At 41.0% G+C, this 20330-nt stretch overlaps 1 protein-coding gene across 1 annotated transcript in view; it reads right to left on the bottom strand.

Annotated features, from left to right (window-relative positions):
- CACNA1C (calcium voltage-gated channel subunit alpha1 C) overlaps nucleotides 1-20330 on the bottom strand; it is a 1426303-nt gene that overhangs the window by 922029 nt on the left and 483944 nt on the right. Inside the window, 1 exon segment of the mRNA XM_053719677.1 lies at nucleotides 10928-11067. Coding sequence (XP_053575652.1) covers nucleotides 10928-11067 — 140 coding nt within the window.

Genomic DNA, 20330 nt, shown 5'->3' with positions numbered 1-20330 from the left:
TTTGGTGAAATTTGTTCAATTTGTACAGATTGACTTTTATTTAAAGTAGCATCAATACAGTTAGTACATAAATTTCTATTGGGCTCCACTTTGGCATTGCAACAAATGACACAGGTATCATCCTCTGAATCAGACATGTTTAACACACTAGCAAATAAACTTGCAACTTGGAATACAATTCAATTAGAATAATATTAAAAACGTACTGTGCCTTTAAGAAGCACAGAAGATCTATGACAGTTGAAAATTAATAAATTGAAAACAGTTATAGTGTAAACAACACAACTTTAGCAAAGGTTTAATCCCATTAGCAAAGATAACAAATTCTGAAAGCAGGAAACAAATTACAGAATAAACGTTTTTTATCTCAGTCAACTATAATTCTCACAGCTCTGCTGAGAGAAATTACCTCCCTCAAAATAAGTTTTGAAGACCCCTGAGCTCTGTAGAGATGAACCGGATCATGCAGGAAATACAATGAGCTGCTGACTGAAATATTTGATGCGTAGCAAAAGCGCCAAAAAACGGCCCCTCCCCCTCACACACAGCAGTGAGAGAGAACAGAAACTGTCAGAAAAAAGATTAAGCAACTGCCAAGTGGAAAAATAGTGCCCAAACATTTATTCACTCAGTACCTCAGCAAATGAAAACGATTTTACATTCCAGCAAAAACGTTAAACATAATTTCTAGTTATTAAACAGCTTTATGTACTTCTTACAGTGTAATTCTAGTGAAGTACCATTCCCCAGAATACTGAAGTGTAAAGTATACATACATGACATTATATCGGTATGGCAGGATTTTCTCATCAATTCCATTGTCAGAAAATAAAAGCTGCTACATACCTCTATGCAGATTCATCTGCCCGCTGTCCCCTGATCTGAAGTTTACCTCTCCTCAGATGGCCGAGAAACAGCAATATGATCTTAACTACTCCGGCTAAAATCATAGCAAAAACTCTGGTAGATTCTTCTTCAAACTCTGCCAGAGAGGTAATAACACACTCCGGTGCTATTTTAAAATAACAAACTTTTGATTGAAGATATAAAACTAAGTATAATCACCATAGTCCTCTCACACATCCTATCTAGTCGTTGGGTGCAAGAGAATGACTGGGAGTGACGTAGAGGGGAGGAGCTATATGCAGCTCTGCTGGGTGAATCCTCTTGCACTTCCTGTTGGGGAGGAGTAATATCCCAGAAGTAATGATGACCCGTGGACTGATCACACTTAACAGAAGAAATTTGTTTACGCACGTTAGGTCCAGAATTGGGAGGAAAGTTCCCTCCTTCTTTGGGACCACAGAAAGGTTTGAATAAAACCCCAAACCTCTTTCTTCAATAGGCACTGGGACAACAACTCCTAAGGAGGATAGATCCTGAACGCACACTAGAAAGGCATCCCTCTTTTCTAGTCTGGTAGAGAGATTCGAGAGAAGGAATCTGCCCCTTGGTGGATGAGATTTGAAGCCTATCTTGTATCCCTGAGATACCACCTCCAGGACCCACGGATCCTGTACGTCCTTGAACCCTGCTTCTGAAAAAAGAGACAGTTTGCCTCTACAAGATCCAATCCCGGATCGGGGGGGGGGGGGCCTTCATGCCTGATTTGTTTTCAGTAGGCTTCTTATTCTGCTTGGATTTATTCCAGGACTGAGCCGGCTTCCAAGTACTCTTGAGATGCTCGGGCTTGGAGGAAGATTGTTGTCATTGAAATATGTCAGAACGAAACGATTAGAAGATTGTCGTCCCTTAGACTTGTTCTTCTTATCTTGCGGTAGGAAGGCAGCCTTGCCTCTGGTAACCATAGAAATAATGGAGTCCAGTCCTGGGCCAAATAAAATCTTTCCCTTGAAGGGAAGAGAAAGAAGTCTGGACTTAGAAGTCCTATCCGCAGACCAAGACTTCACCTAGAGCGCCCGGCGGGCTAGGACTGCAAAGCCAGAGGCCTTTGCATTTAGGCGAATAATTTGCATGTTCGCATTACAGATAAAAGAATTAGCAAATCTCAGAGCTTTAATTCTTTCTTGAATATCCTCGAGGGGAGACTCCACCTTAATGAGTTCTGACAAAGAGTTGCACCAGTAGGTAGCCGCTCCGGCAACCGCGGCAACTGCAGCCGCTGGTTGAAATAAAAATCCCGTATGTGGAAACATCTTTCTCAGAAAGGTTTCCATTTTCTTATCCATCGGCTTTCTTAATAATGTTTTAGCCATCTTAACTGGCACAGGAAAACTGAAAGGAACTTGTCAAAGTTAGGTATCATAGGTTCTTCATGCAGCGCGGCCTCTGAAACCTCTAACGTAGACAGAACCTCCTCTATTAAAAAACCCAAGTGCTCAATTTTAAATCTAAAGGACGGTTCCTCCGCAGCAGGAGGCTTAGATGCTAAGGACTCCGACCCAGAAAGTTCACCCTCTGAAGCTACAGAGACTAACTCATCATCGGATAACTGGGACATAATAGCTAAATCCAATAAATATTTAGATGATTCCGGGTCAGGAGAGCTATGTTTAACCTTTCTCTTGCGTTAGTTAGAGCGAGGTAATGAACTGACGATCGCAAACACCGCCGTTTGTAACTGTGCTGCAAAGTCTGCAGCAAGAAGGCCCCCTCTGGATGGAGGATTAGATGTGCTACGGGGAACTGCATATGGAGTGGATAATGTAGCAAGGGTAGTAATCTCACAGGACGCCGAGTCCTGAGAGGTAGACAGCTCAGAGGGACTAAGAGCCTTAGCAGGCTTGCCTCCTTTCTTAGACTTTATAATGGTGTTAAGGCATGAGGAACATAATTGAATGGGCGGGAAAACCACGGGCTCCTCACAATATAAACAGGTATGATTTAGTACAGAAGGAGTACCTTCTAACATGTCAGAGTCCTCCATAGGTTATACCCACAGAAGGACACAAAAAAAAAGTTTTTTATTATAGAAAACTGTACCTTTATACTCCCAATGGCTGGGGCACTACCTCCTAGACCCAGACAGTTAACAGAGGAAAAGTTCTCCTCAGGTTCAATACTCAACCGGAATGGAGGAAATTAACACACACCCCACCCGGTCACATGGAGTGCAAGACAGTACTTACCATGCTATTACAAGTACAGCAAGTAATAGGAGCTGTGCAACACTTTCAAAAACGAAAGTGAAACTTAAAAGTGAAACCTGTTTGTTCCAGCCAAAAACACGCAGTCTATCAGCCCAGGAAAAAATCTCACTAAGCAGCATGTAAATAATTAATACACTGATTAATTAACCCCAACTGTTTAATAAACCCCCTTCAGAGGATATTAACCCTGGATCTAATCAAGGTATAAAGGAGCCACACTGTGACCCTGTTATAGCGTTTTATGTGTAAAAATGTAAATGATCTTACCTCCAGGATCCATGCTGTGGAACAAAACACAGCCTCTCAAGTGTGACAGTGTCAGGGATTCCTCTCATACTACCTGTCAGTAATCACTGTTCCTTTAATGTTCTGCTCACCTTATCCTCTCCACCCTATTTAAGGTTGCCTCCCACTTCACAAATTGCTTAGTATTGAAGTTATACCTCTGATACACTACAAGCCAACTCCTGCTCTGTACTGAGTTTTCAATAGACGGATCCACGCGACCAGATCACAAAACTGCCAAAGTGAACGCTGTTCACATTCCTACGATTCAGCATCTGGTAAAATTACATTCTGCTATTAATCCACAGCGCTCTCTAACACTTTGTCATCTCTACTGCTCTGTATTTTCTCTGCTCCGGATTACACTGCATCGGCAGTCAGCTGGGATACAACCACGCTCATCCAAGCCACGCGGCGGTGACGTCACACGCCAACTTCAGCACAGTCGGACTGACACAGCGCTCTTTAACCACACTTTGTATCGCACAGCTCTCTCAAACGAATTGGTCTCCGGTAAGCCCTATACTTCATAATTATTTTGCTGTGGTATCCTGCACATAAATTCTACTCCTATTGAGATTTTATGCTATTTGGACAATATACAACCTTCATATTTTTCTATAAGACTTTATTTTTAATAGGTTCTATTTCACCTCATCCGCTTATATTTCTTGCACTAACAATTGATTATTTTTTATAGAAGTTTGTGCTTCATATTTTATTTTTGTTCTGCCCTATATGCCTTATCTGACCTCTGGGGTGTAAACCGATTTCCCTGCTGCATTCCCTCAGTGCACTTCTCTGCACATGTGGCAGCTATAGGGTAATCCTATTTACACCACCATTATAGAAATCACAGCTTGGTGTTACAAATGAAGATACAACCTCTCATTGTATTCTTCAGTAACTTTCTGCTACATTAATTTAGATTTTATTTTGTCTCGGCAATTGAGGTCTTACCATTGATACTGAAATTATTTTGTATTCCTCAGATTCGCATACGGGTGTGACAGAATACTAAGCCCTAAAGTAATATGGACCCAGCTGAGACTAACCCACACATAATTGCCCTTCAACAAAGGGTTGATCTATTAACTGATGGTCTCAATTCCCTCAAAACAGAGAATGAGACTATAAAAGCTTATATTAGGGATGTGGTTGACAAAAGAATTCCTGGCACTGAGCCCCAAGTTAGTCCCCCAGAGAAATTCCATGGGGATAGATCCCAGTATAGAGAATTCAAAAACGCATGCTTGCTCATGTTTGCATTAAAACCCCATACCTATCCTACTGATAGGGTGAGGGTTCTTACTACGATATCATACTTAAGAGGTGAACCCCGTACTTGGGCGAACACATTTTTTGAGAACAACGAAGAAATCTTAAACTCATTAGAGAATTTCTTCACAGCTATGGGTCAGTTGTATGAGGACCCATACAAACAGATTACGGCAGAAACAGCCATGAGAGGGTTGAAACAAAAAAAGAGGGTTGTAGAAGACTACATCACCGAATTCAAGAAATGGGCAAAAGATTCACAGTGGAACAACTTATCATTGCGGAACCAGTTTAGATTGGGTCTGTCTGACGCTATTAAAGATGAACTTTCACGAATAGATCTACCCCCTACACTCGAAGATTTGATGACCCTGTCCATCACCATAGACAGACGCCTCAGAGAAAGGCAGCGAGAGGTCTTCACATGATTTCTCTTACAAAAAACAAGTCACTACCTCACATACTACTTCCTCTACTAAAATCTTGCCTGAACCTATGGACATAGGATTCGTAAAAGGTCCTCTCTCTCCCCAAGAAAAGCTCAGACGACGCAACCTAAATCTTTGTCTATACTGTGCCTCTGACGATCACACAGTAAAAGATTGTCCATCCCTTCTCAGACAGAATAAGGGTAAGATTTCATACCAACCTTTTTGTTGTACTACCCAGGTACAAACTCATTCTTATTTAACACTGTCTCTTCTCTTACAGTGGGAACAACAGCGGGCCAGCGCATCCGCGATAGTTGATTCCGGAGCCACTGCCTCATACATAGATAAGGAATATGTCACTGTAAATAAAATACCACTAACTCAGAAAAAGTCTCCTGTTTTTCTTAGGGGGATAGATGGTAGAGAAATCACCACTGGTCCTGTGGTCTATGAAACCGTACCCCTCCTGGTGAGTACCACTGACCACCATAGAGAGTTTATTACTTTTGATGTAATCTGTTCACCTGTCTCCCCTGTGGTTGTGGGTATTCAATGGCTTAAAACTCACAATCCAACTATAAACTGGTCTAACAACTCACTGACCTTCTCTTCTCCTCACTGTATTAACAATTGTTTTCCGGTCACTGTCCTACAGACAACCGAAGTCTCACCTGAAAACCTTGTACCTGATGTGTACAAAGAGTACATTGATGTTTTTAGTAAGACAGAAAGTGAAAACCTTCCCCCTCATCGAAAATACGATTGTCCCATTGATATCATTCCAGGATCTGAAATACCCTGTGGGCATATATTCCCTCTGTCGAACCCCGAACTTCTGCATCTAAAAACTTATATCCATGAAAATCTAAAAAAGGGCTTCATTCGCCCCTCTACTTCTCCCGCAGGTGCGGGGATATTTTTTGTGAAAAATAAAGACGGTTCACTAAGACCCATAATCGACTATAGAAAATTGAATCAGATTACCATAAAAAATAGGTACCCTTTACCGTTGATTCCGGAGCTCATAGAGAGACTTGAAGGGGCCAAATACTTCACTAAATTAGACCTAAGGGGGGCTTACAACCTAATCCGAATAAGATCTGGGGATGAATGGTTGACGGCGTTTCGAACTCGTTACGGATTGTTCGAATACGTCGTCATGCCATTTGGGTTATGTAATGCCCCTGCTACTTTTCAACATCTTATCAACGACGTGTTCAGAGATATCCTGGATGTTTACATTGTCATCTACCTGGATGATATACTAGTATACTCCAAGTCCTTACCTGAACACATCACTCATGTTAAACAAGTTCTCTCCAGACTTAGAAGTAACCATCTATACGCAAAGGCTGAAAAATGTATATTCAATTCGCAGTCTATTTCATTTCTAGGTTACGAAATTTCCCCAGCAGGCATTCGTATGGAGGACAACAAAATCAATACAATTCTACAGTGGCCCATCCCTAAAACCAAAAAACAGGTACAAAGTTTTATGGGATTTGCGAACTTTTATCGAAAGTTTATAAAAAAATTTCTCCAAGCTCACAGTTCCACTTACTTCATTAACAAAATCCAATAGAACTTTCAAATGGTCCTCTGATGCTCAAAAAGCATTTGATTTCCTCAAGGAAAAATTTACCACTGCTCCCATCCTCCGGTTCCCTGACCCAAAATACCAATTCGTTCTGGAAGTCGATGCATCCAACTATGCAGTAGGCGCAATCTTGTCTCAGAGGGAAGATTTGAAAAAAACCCTACACCCTGTCGCCTACTACTCACGAACCCTGAATTTGGCTGAACAAAACTATCCCATCGGGGATAAAGAGTTACTCGCTATAAAGCTATCTTTGGAACATTGGCGACACCTGTTGGAAGGGACTCCTATTCCTATTCTAATCTATACCGACCATAGGAACTTACAGTACCTAAAGTCTACTAGGACCTTATCTGCTAGACAAGTCTGCTGGAATCTATTCCTATCAAGGTTTAATTACCTAATTACTTTTCGTCCATCTGGAAAAAATCAGAAGGCGGATGCCCTCTCACGTATGCCAGTGGACAAACCTTCACCATCCCTTCAACAATCTCTTATCCCACCTCAAAATTTTCTTTGTTTCACCACTGACTCCCTGCCTATCCTAAAAATCGAACAAAGAAAGGATCAAACAAAGGCGGAGCTTGATCTTACTATCAAACCTGACGGCTGCTACTACTTTAACTCTAAATTATACATCCCACCTACTCTCAGATCTACTCTCCTCCATTCTGTACATGACTCTCTACTCGCTGGGCATCCAGGGATTACCAAGACTTTAGAATTAGTTAACAGAAACTATTGGTGGCCTCACATGACCACTGACATAAAAAACCATGTTCAGACTTGTGGTACATGTATAGTTTCAAAAAAGGAAAAACAGCCCCCCTATGGCTTGCTACTTTCTCTACCTACACCAAAGAGGCCATGGTCCGACATTGCACTTGATTTTATTGTTGACCTGCCTCTTTCCTCAAAAAATACCACCATTCTTGTTGTTGTGGATTTGTTCACAAAAATGTGTCATTTTATTCCATATAACAAACTACCTACTGCTATGGAGACTATCCGTTTACTTATTTCCAATGTTTTCAAATACCATGGTATACCCACTACTATCCTTTCCGATCGGGGCACACAATTCTCCAGCAAGTTGTGGTCGCAATTCTGTAAAATATTCAACATCGACAGAAGACTTACCACTGCGTATCATCCACAAACAAATGGACAGACGGAAAGATGTAATCAGTGGCTTGAGCAATTCTTGAGAGCATTCTGTTCTACACAACAAGACCATTGGTCTGAACTTTTACCTTATGCAGAATTCTGTTATAATAATACGTTACATTCCACTACCAATCAAACCCCGTTCTTTGCAAATTATGGTTTTCACCCTTCTTTCCAGTTGTTACCTACTTCACAGTCCCTCTCTCCCAGCATCTCGGAATTGTCTGACTCCATCTCCTCTAACTTCAGCTCTATCGAATCCTCCATAAAACGGGCCAAAGACATACAAAAACATTACTATGACAAACACAGAAGAACTCCTCCAGTCTACCAAATAGGCGACTTAGTATGGCTCTCTACAAAAAACTTGAGAATGAATACTCCATCCAGAAAACTCTCCCCTCTTTTCGTTGGACCATATCCAGTTGAGAAAGTGATCAATCCAAATGCTGTCCGCCTCAAGTTACCTGACACATTAAAGATTCACCCAACATTTCACGTATCCCTATTAAAACCCTATAGGGAGGTTAGACGCATCTCAAATCAACGGTCTACTCCAACCGTTACCATTGATCCAAATGTCGAGTATGAAATAAGATCTATTCTCGACTCCCGCCTGTACCGAGGAGCTCTACAATACCTCATCAGCTGGAAGGGCTACTCCAAGGAGGAAGACTCTTGGGAACCTGCCAGCAACATTTCAGCACCGCGTCTGGTTTCCAGTTTCCATCAAAGAAACCCTGACCGCCCTGGACCATGAGCCCCGGGAGTTGCTCATTAGATGGGGGATTCTGTCAGGGATTCCTCTCATACTACCTGTCAGTAATCACTGTTCCTTTAATTTTCTGCTCACCTTATCCTCTCCACCCTATTTAAGGTTGCCTTCCACTTCACAAATTGCTTAGTATTGAAGTTATACCTCTGATACACTACAAGCCAACTCCTGCTCTGTACTGAGTTTTCAATAGACGGATCCACGCGACCAGATCACAAAACTGCCAAAGTGAACGCTGTTCACATTCCTACGATTCAGCATCTGGTAAAATTACATTCTGCTATTAATCCACAGCGCTCTCTAACACTTTGTCATCTCTACTGCTCTGTATTTTCTCTGCTCCGGATTACACTGCATCGGCAGTCAGCTGGGATACAACCACGCTCATCCAAGCCACGCGGCGGTGACGTCACACGCCAACTTCAGCACAGTCGGACTGACACAGCGCTCTTTAACCACACTTTGTATCGCACAGCTCTCTCAAACGAATTGGTCTCCGGTAAGCCCTATACTTCATAATTATTTTGCTGTGGTATCCTGCACATAAATTCTACTCCTATTGAGATTTTATGCTATTTGGACAATATACAACCTTCATATTTTTCTATAAGACTTTATTTTTAATAGGTTCTATTTCACCTCATCCGCTTATATTTCTTGCACTAACAATTGATTATTTTTTATAGAAGTTTGTGCTTCATATTTTATTTTTGTTCTGCCCTATATGCCTTATCTGACCTCTGGGGTGTAAACCGATTTCCCTGCTGCATTCCCTCAGTGCACTTCTCTGCACATGTGGCAGCTATAGGGTAATCCTATTTACACCACCATTATAGAAATCACAGCTTGGTGTTACAAATGAAGATACAACCTCTCATTGTATTCTTCAGTAACTTTCTGCTACATTAATTTAGATTTTATTTTGTCTCGGCAATTGAGGTTTTACCATTGATACTGAAATTATTTTGTATTCCTCAGATTCGCATACGGGTGTGACAGACAGTCTTATAGCAGCGCTCCTGACATGGACTTGAGTGAAAGAAAGCAAGCAGTGATCGCTTAGGAGCTGTTAGCAGTAGTCTGGATGGTTTTGCAGAAAAACTTACCCTGCATCTCCAGACTCTTCTGACACTTCTCTGCCACCTCCTAACGTGACAAAATGCAAAGAATGACTGGGGTAATGAGGAAGTGGGAGGGATATTTAAGCCTTTGGCTGGGGTGTCTTTGCCTCCTCCTGGTGGCCAGCTGTTGTATTTCCCAACAGTAAGGAATGAAGCCATGGACTCTCCCTATCTTAGGAAGGAAAAGATCAATTGTACATTATTTTGATGCAAATAAGGTTTGTGAAAACAATATCACAGATTGCAAGAAAAAGGAAATTTATGCTTACCTGATAAATTTATTTATTTTTTTGACACGATGAGTCCACGGATCATCATAATTACTAATGGGATATTCACCTCCTGGTCAGCAGGAGGAGGCAAAGAGCACCACAGCAGAGCTGTTAAATAGCTCCTCCCTTCCCTCCCACTCCAGTCATTCATCCGAAGTTAGGAAGAGAAAGGAAAAGCCAAGGTGCAGAGGTGTCTGAAGTTTAAAATAACCCACAACCTGTCTAAACACACAGGGCGGGCCGTGGACTCATCGTGTCAAAAAAGAAAGACATTTATCATGTAAGCATAAATTTCCTTTTCTTTTTTAAGACACGATGAGTCCACGGATCATCATAATTACTAATGGGATTCAATACCCAAGCTAGAGTACACAGATGATACAGGAGGGACAAGACAGGGAACCTAAACGGAAGGCACCACTGCTTGAAGAACCTTTCTCCCAAAAACAGCCTCAGCTGAGGCCAAAATGTCACTTTACCTCTTCCTATCACTAAAGTAGGCAAAGAGAATGACCGGAGTGGGAGGTGCTTGTCCTCTCAAAGTTTTTCATTGAGATTTGGGGTCGATTTATCATGGCCAGAATGGGGCCAAATACATCTGTTTCCGCACGAGCCTTCAATCTTAAGATGGCTGCTCCTTAACTCGTACGCCTCCTCTGAGGCGGCGGACAGCAATCTGCCCGATCGAATACGAATTGGCCACAAATCTGCAGGGGGCAGCAGAACTGCTTGTGCAATGAAAAATGCTGACAGCGTATGCTGTCTGCATGTATCAATGTTTGGCGGACATGATCGCTACAGAGCATCATGTCCGCCAGACACTTGATAAATGGGCCCCTTAGTCTTAAACATCAAGTGCAACCTATCAAGCAGATATACAGTTGTACTTACTGGGAACTCCAGACACCAGCCTCAAAGGTCTCAGGACTCTGAATGCCCGCAGTGCCTTCACATCAAAACCAGCTCCTTTGCCTCCAATGGCACTGCCACCATCTGCCTTTGTAGCTTGCTCTAATATGGCACTGAAAAGCCTAAGGGAGAAAAGAAATTAAAGATGGACAGAGAGACAAATAAACAAAAATTGCCAATAACATGAAGGGGTTATTTATTTAAAAGGAGCCTCAAACACAAAATGTTTAACTAAAGGGACATAAAAGCAAAAAAGAAAATGCTCAAAAACATACGATTATTGTATTATTGCACCATATATGTGTTTGAATCCTGTAAAGTCAGCTCCAGAGCAGCAATACACCACACTGGGCCTAGCTAGACACACCTAGTAAGCCAATGACAAGTGGAATATTTATGCAGCCACCAGTCACCAGCTAGGTCCCGTAAATGCACTACTGCTCCTGAGTCTATCTAGGTATGCTTTCAACAAATGAAAACAAGAGTATTAAGTACATTTGATACATGAAGTAAATTGAAAATTCCCTTAACGACACAGATATACCCTGTACGTCAAGTGTCCTATGGGGTTTGGAGCCTACTAATAGTGTGGGTCTTGCCAACAATAGCAAGACCATGCTATTACTGTATGCCTGACTCTCTGAGGCATTCGCCAATAATGCGGCATCAACGAGATCCAAGCTACAAGATACATCGACTGTTGTTATTGGTCTAACATTTTGTGCTTTATCTAAACCAGGAAAGCTTAATGTGTTACTTTCATGTCATGTTAACACCTTGTAACTACAATGTATTTGCTATATCTGTGCTCCTTTGTAATAAGAGTGTGTACTTTGTCGTTTGTATTAAGTATTTCTTCTGTGCTGTGTTCTAAGGCTTTTATGCTTTTGCAGTTTTTATTCCTATTTGACCAATTGTATTAACTGCTTCTTTATTTTAGACATTTCTTTGACAACTTGTATTTGTACTTAATTCTTGGCAGTTAGACATTTCTTCTGACAATGTGCATTTGTAATTTTCTCTTTGTTTTGACTGGGTTTTCTTTGAGTTACCCCCCTTTGATGATAACTTGTATTTTGTATTTTGACTCTTGGCTACATATGATTTTCTTTTAAACATTACTATGCCAATTTGGATTTATATTGTATCTGTCTAAACTGTTTTGACCTTAAAGTTATGGTAAATTTAAGACTATAAGAATGTTGCAATTAAAAATATATTAGTTTGCAAGTAAAATGCACATATATTTTATAATAAAAGGTTTATAATCAAAACTGATATTTTCTGTTCCTCCGCCCACCTTCATTTCCTCTTTTGGCTGGGCTGTGATATTTAGAGCAGCCCCATCCACACTCAACATAGGCTTTCTAAGGGCTTTAAAGGGGCAGGATTTCAAGATTGTCATATGACACATGATGATTGAATGTTCACTGGAATTGTCATTAAGAAAAAAAAAGTTCATCCAAGTGGGCCGGTATAAAATTGCAATAGAAGCATTACTATATGAACTAATTTAACCCTTTCACGGATCGATTAAAAAATGTACTCATATACTATTTTAATGGCAAAGATTATATATATATGAAAATTCTAGTGGAATCCATGTGCTTGGTCTCCTTTGGTGTAGCCAGTTAGGGTCAGATGTAAATGAGATTGAGTTTTGAATTAACCAATCAGTTTGCAGAATATTGGTGTTTCAGGAAAATTTCACTATATGATAAAGGTTCCACAGACTATGTAGAAGTGGAACACACACTTTTCAAAAGTATTTTACTGCAAAAGCAGACAAAATAAATGAATAGTATATATACTATTCATTTATTTTGTCTGCTTTTGCAGTAAAATACTTTTGAAAAGTGTGTGTTCCAATGTTGTTTTATTTTACTTTAATATCAATTTAAGTAAAACAGACAAATTAATCAATATGTTATATTATTAGTATGATCCCCTACTTTCGTGCTTTTCAATTTTTCATCATTTGGTGGAGGTATTTATCAAACATCTAATTTTAGCTCAATTCATAAAGTTAGCTTATGTTTATGGATTTCATTCATAATACAAAAAAAACAAAAAAAAACAAAAACTTTTTTTTGTTTTATTAGTAGGTAACAAATGAAAAATATTTTAACAAAGTTAAAGACACATACAACTACAGTATCAGGGTTACTGCTCCCCATACTATTGCATTTCCTCCTATACACGCAGCTCTCTTAAAAGTCATTCTATTATTGTAACCCATTACTCAGATCCACACCAGGTGTGAATACAGCACCACTGTATGTGCACGGTGTAGAGGAAAAAACTGCAACTCCTCTAAATCATCCAATAATTCATGTAGTACACCAGCACTATGGGTATAAAACTTTCATCTTTAATAAACGGACCAAGTTAAAATAAGCAACGTTTCGTGACTCCTGTCACTTAATCATGCTCTCTCAGTGAGAGCATGATTAAGTGACAGGAGTCACGAAACGTTGCTTATTACCTTATTTGTACCATAAATGGCATAATAATATATTGTTTAACACAGGTACTAATAAGGTAACCAGTCAGGCTTTTCCTGACTATTAGATGATATAACAAACAATATATTATTATGCCATTTATGGTACAAATAAGGTAATGACCGAATACCCTAGCAGACTAATAGCATCATCCTTCTAGGAAATTGTTGGTAGTCATTTGCATACTTAATACAACACAAATACTCATTTGGTTGTGTTGTTGTTATAACCACTATCTTATGGCTATATAGTAGTAGACCAATGTGTATTTTAATATGTATGTCAACCCTGATTTTAACATGATCTAATAAAAGTTATTTTTTATTATTAAATTTCCTTATAATTTTTCCAACGTTCCAGAGTGCTATATTTGTACCCCTTAATCAGTCTCTTACTGATCCCCTGCATAATATAGTAATTGGTACAAGCACCTACCCCTAATCAGATACTTATTAATACTCAAATATATTGAGACAGTTCCGAGTAGTGCCATTGTTTCCTTTTCTGTTAATGTTTTGGCAAGAAAAACATAATTTATGCTTACCTGATAAATTCCTTTCTTCTGTAGTGTGATCAGTCCACGGGTCATCATTACTTCTGGGATATTACTCCTCCCCAACAGGAAGTGCAAGAGGATTCACCCAGCAGAGCTGCATATAGCTCCTCCCCTCTACGTCACTCCCAGTCATTCGACCAAGGACCAACGAGAAAGGAAAAGCCAAGGGTGAAGTGGTGACTGGAGTATAAATTAAAAAATATTTACCTGCCTTAAAAACAGGGCGGGCCGTGGACTGATCACACTACAGAAGAAAGGAATTTATCAGGTAAGCATAAATTATGTTTTCTTCTGTTAAGTGTGATCAGTCCACGGGTCATCATTACTTCTGGGATACCAATACCAAAGCAAAAGTACACGGATGACGGGAGGGATAGGCAGGCTCTTTATACAGAAGGAACCACTGCCTGAAGAACCTTTCTCCCAAAAATAGCCTCCGATGAAGCAAAAGTGTCAAATTTGTAAAATTTGGAAAAAGTATGAAGCGAAGACCAAGTTGCAGCCTTGCAAATCTGTTCAACAGAGGCCTCATTCTTGAAGGCCCAAGTGGAAGCCACAGCTCTAGTAGAATGAGCTGTAATTCTTTCAGGAGGCTGCTGTCCAGCAGTCTCATAAGCTAAACGAATTATGCTACGAAGCCAAAAAGAAAGAGAGGTAGCGGAAGCTTTTTGACCTCTCCTCTGCCCAGAGTAAATGACAAACAGAGAAGACGTTTGTCGAAATTCCTTAGTTGCCTGTAAGTAAAATTTTAGAGCACGGACTACATCCAGGTTGTGCAGTAGACGTTCCTTCTTTGAAGAAGGATTTGGGCATAAAGAAGGAACAACAATCTCTTGATTGATATTCCTGTTAGTAACTACCTTAGGTAAGAACCCAGGTTTAGTACGCAGGACTACCTTATCCGAATGAAAAATCAAATAAGGAGAATCACAATGTAAGGCTGATAATTCAGAGACTCTTCGAGCCGAGGAAATAGCCATTAAAAATAGAACTTTCCAAGATAACAACTTTATATCAATGGAATGAAGGGGTTCAAACGGAACGCCCTGAAAAACATTAAGAACAAGGTTTAAACTCCATGGTGGAGCAACAGTTTTAAACACAGGCTTAATCCTGGTCAAAGCCTGACAAAAAGCCTGGACGTCAGGAACTTCTGACAGACGTTTGTGTAACAGAATGGACAGAGCTGAGATCTGTCCCTTTAATGAACTAGCAGATAAACCCTTTTCTAAACCTTCTTGTAGAAAAGACAATATCCTAGGAATCCTAACCTTACTCCAAGAGTAACCTTTGGATTCACACCAATATAGGTATTTACGCCATATCTTATGGTAAATCTTTCTGGTAACAGGTTTCCTAGCCTGTATTAAGGTATCAATAACTGACTCAGAAAACCCACGTCTTGATAAAATCAAGCGTTCAATTTCCAAGCAGTCAGCTTCAGAGAAGTTAGATTTTGATGTTTGAAGGGACCCTGTATCAGAAGGTCCTGTTTCAGAGGTAGAGACCAAGGTGGACAGGATGACATGTCCACCAGGTCTGCATACCAAGTCCTGCGTGGCCACGCAGGTGCTATTAGAATCACTGATGCTCTCTCTTGTTTGATTCTGGCAATCAATCGCGGAAGCAACGGGAAGGGTGGAAACACGTAAGCCATCCTGAAGTCCCAAGGTGCTGTCAGAGCATCTATCAGGACTGTTTCTGGATCCCTGGATCTGGACCCGTAACGAGGAAGCTTGGCGTTCTGTCGAGACGCCATGAGATCTATCTCTGGTTTGCCCCAACGTCGAAGTATTTGGGCAAAGACCTCCGGATGAAGTTCCCACTCCCCGGGATGAAAAGTCTGACGACTTAAGAAATCCGCCTCCCAGTTCTCCACTCCCGGGATGTGGATTGCTGACAGGTGGCAAGAGTGAGACTCTGCCCAGAGAATTATATTTGATACTTCCATCATAGCTAGGGAGCTTCTTGTCCCTCCCTGATGGTTGATGTAAGCTACAGTCGTGATGTTGTCCGACTGAAACCTGATGAACCCCCGAGTTGTCAACTGGGGCCAAGCCAGGAGGACATTGAGAACTGCTCTCAATTCCAGAATGTTTATTGGCAGGAGACTCTCCTCCTGACTCCATTGTCCCTGAGCCTTCAGAGAATTCCAGACGGCACCCCAACCTAGAAGGCTGGCGTCTGTTGTTACAATTGTCCAGTCTGGTCTGCTGAATGGCATCCCCCTGGACAGATGTGGCCGAGAAAGCCACCATAGAAGAGAATTTCTGGTCTCTTGATCCAGATTCAGAGAAGGGGATAAGTCTGAGTAATCCCCATTTCACTGACTTAGCATGCACAGTTGCAGTGGTCTGAGGTGTAAGCGTGCAAAGGGTACTATGTCCATTGCCGCTACCATTAAGCCGATTCCCTCCATGCATTGAGCCACTGACGGGTGTTGAATGGAATGAAGGGTGCGGCAAGCACTTTGAAGTCTTGTTAGCCTGTCCTCTGTCAGGTAAATCTTCATTTCTACAGAATCTATAAGAGTCCCCAGGAAGGGAACTCTTGTGAGTGGAACGAGTGAACTTTTCTTTTCGTTCACCTTCCATCCATGTGAACTTAGAAATGCCAGCACTAACTCTGTATGAGACTTGGCAGTTTGAAAGCTTGAAGCTTGTATCAGAATGTCGTCTAGGTATGGAGCTACCGAGATTCCCCGCGGTCTTAGTACCGCCAGAAGAGCACCCAGAACCTTTGTGAAGATTCTTGGAGCTGTAGCCAATCCGAATGGAAGAGCCACAAACTGGTAATGCCTGTCTAGGAAGGCAAACCTTAGGTACCGATAATGATCTTTGTGAATCGGTATGTGAAGGTAAGTATCTTTTAAATCTACAGTGGTCATGTACTGACCCTCTTGGATCATAGGTAAAATTGTCCGAATAGTCTCCATCTTGAACGATGGAACTCTTAGGAATTTGTTTAGGATCTTTAAGTCCAGGATTGGTCTGAAAGTTCCCTCTTTTTTGGGAACCACAAACAGATTTGAGTAAAACCACTGTCCCTGTTCCGATCGTGGAACTGGATGGATTACTCCCATTAACAAGAGCTCTTGTACGCAGCGTAGAAACGCCTCTTTCTTTGTCTGGATTGTTGACAATCTTGACAGATGAAATCTCTCTCTTGGAGGAGAGTATTTGAAGTCCAGAAGGTATCCCTGAGATATTATCTCTAGCGCCCAGGGATCCTGAACATCTCTTGCCCAAGCCTGGGCGAAGAGAGAAAGTCTGCCCCCCACTAGATCCGATCCCGGATCGGGGGCCCTCAATTCATGCTGTCTTAGGGGCAGCAGCAGGTTTCCTAGTCTGCTTGCCCTTGTTCCAGGACTGGTTAGGTTTCCAGCCTTGTCTGTAGCGAGCAACAGCTCCTTCCTGTTTTGGTGCAGAGGAAGTTGATGCTGCTCCAGCTTTGAAATTACGAAAGGAACGAAAATTAGACTGTCTAGTCTTGGCTTTGGCTTTGTCCTGAGGCAGGGCATGGCCTTTACCTCCTGTAATGTCAGCGATAATCTCTTTCAACCCGGGCCCGAATAAGGTCTGCCCTTTGAAAGGTATATTAAGCAATTTAGACTTAGAAGTAACATCAGCTGACCAGGATTTTAGCCACAGCGCCCTGCGTGCCTGAATGGCGAATCCTGAATTCTTCGCCGTAAGTTTAGTAAGATGTACTACGGCCTCCGAAATGAATGAATTAGCTAGTTTAAGGACTCTAAGCCTGTCCGTAATGTCGTCCAGAGTAGCTGAACCAATGTTCTCTTCCAGAGACTCAATCCAGAATGCCGCTGCAGCCGTGATCGGCGCAATGCATGCAAGGGGTTGCAATATAAAACCTTGTTGAACAAACATTTTCTTAAGGTAACCCTCTAACTTTTTATCCATTGGATCTGAAAAAGCACAGCTATCCTCCACCGGGATAGTGGTACGCTTAGCTAAGGTAGAAACTGCTCCCTCCACCTTAGGGACCGTTTGCCATAAGTCCCTTGTGGTGGCGTCTATTGGAAACATTTTTCTAAATATCGGAGGGGGTGAGAACGGCACACCGGGTCTATCCCACTCCTTAGTAACAATTTCAGTAAGTCTCTTAGGTATAGGAAAAACCTCAGTACTCGTCGGTACCCGCAAAATATTTATCCAACCTACACATTTTCTCTGGTATTGCAACTGTGTTACAATCATTCAGAGCCGCTAACACCTCCCCTAGTAATACACGGAGGTTTTCCAGTTTAAATTTAAAATTTGAAATATCTGAATCCAGTCTGTTTGGATCAGAACCGTCACCCACAGAATGAAGTTCTCCGTCCTCATGTTCTGCCACCTGTGACGCAGTGTCTGACATGGCCCTAATATTATCAGCGCACTCTGTTCTCACCCCAGAGTGATCACGCTTACCTCTTAGTTCTGGTAATTTAGCCAAAACCTCAGTCATAACAGTAGCCATATCGTGTAATGTGATTTGTAATGGCCGCCCAGATGTACTCGGCGCTACAATATCACGCACCTCCCTCTGAGCGGGAGATGTAGGTACTGACACGTGAGGCGAGTTAGTCGGCATAACTCTCCCCTCGTTGTTTGGTGAAATTTGTTCAATTTGTACAGATTGACTTTTATTTAAAGTAGCATCAATACAGTTAGTACATAAATTTCTATTGGGCTCCACTTTGGCATTGCAACAAATGACACAGGTATCATCCTCTGAATCAGACATGTTTAACACACTAGCAAATAAACTTGCAACTTGGAAATACAATTCAATTAGAATAATATTAAAACGTACTGTGCCTTTAAGAAGCACAGAAGATCTATGACAGTTGAAAATTAATAAATTGAAACAGTTATAGCCTCAATCCTTGTAAACAACACAACTTTAGCAAAGGTTTAATCCCATTAGCAAAGATAACAAATTCTGAAAGCAGGAAACAAATTACAGAATAAACGTTTTTTATCTCAGTCAAACTATAATTCTCACAGCTCTGCTGAGAGAAATTACCTCCCTCAAAATAAGTTTTGAAGACCCCTGAGCTCTGTAGAGATGAACCGGATCATGCAGGGAATACAATGAGTTGCTGACTGAAATATTTGATGCAGTAAAAGCGCCAAAAAAACGGCCCTTCCCCCTCACACACAGCAGTGAGGGAGAACAGAAACTGTCAGAAAAACAGATTAAGCAACTGCCAAGTGGAAAAATAGTGCCCAAACATTTATTCACTCAGTACCTCAGTAAATGAAAACGATTTTACATTCCAGCAAAAACGTTAAACATAATCTCTAGTTATTAAACAGCTTTATGTATTTCTTACAGTGTAATTCTAGTGAAGTACCATTCCCCAGAATACTGAAGTGTAAAGTATACATACATGACATTATATCGGTATGGCAGGATTTTCTCATCAATTCCATTGTCAGAAAATAAAAACTGCTACATACCTCTATGCAGATTCATCTGCCCGCTGTCCCCTGATCTGAAGTTTACCTCTCCTCAGATGGCCGAGAAACAGCAATATGATCTTAACTACTCCGGCTAAAATCATAACAAAAACTCTGGTAGATTCTTCTTCAAACTCTGCCAGAGAGATAATAACACACTCCGGTGCTATTTTAAAATAACAAACTTTTGATTGAAGATATAAAACTAAGTATAATCACCATAGTCCTCTCACACATCCTATCTAGTCGTTGGGTGCAAGAGAATGACTGGGAGTGACGTAGAGGGGAGGAGCTATATGCAGCTCTGCTGGGTGAATCCTCTTGCACTTCCTGTTGGGGAGGAGTAATATCCCAGAAGTAATGATGACCCGTGGACTGATCACACTTAACAGAAGAAACAACAATATTACTGATGTCTGAATGTGCACCACTTCTGTCACAGGGTACAAGAATACTTAAATTCCAAGATGGCAGCATCCAATGTGAAGATACAGAACTTCACTAACCAGCTCTAACAAAAAGGGTTAAAACAAACAAATAGTTTTGAAGAAAGCTGCAAGCACAGGAGGAAAAACATTAGCATGTTAGGTAGTAACCATGCCACTTTAGTATTACTCAGCAGTTAAACGTCCCTTTAACTTTTCTATTCTATTATATCTCTCTAATTCTAAATACTAAGGTAGATCATTCTATTTGTCGATTGTACATACAATTTATCTGCAGAAATACCATTATTGGAATTGAATGGATAATTTTGTAGTTTCAGCTGTAATAGAATTAACATGTTAGCATAATCAGAGGTTGCACTTTTTTTAATTAAAGGGACACTAAAGTCTAAATTAAACATTTATAATTAAGAG

The sequence above is a fragment of the Bombina bombina genome, chromosome 6 (assembly GCF_027579735.1).
Source record: "Bombina bombina isolate aBomBom1 chromosome 6, aBomBom1.pri, whole genome shotgun sequence".
Taxonomy (NCBI): domain Eukaryota; kingdom Metazoa; phylum Chordata; class Amphibia; order Anura; family Bombinatoridae; genus Bombina; species Bombina bombina.
This window is presented reverse-complemented; position numbering and strand designations above follow the sequence as displayed.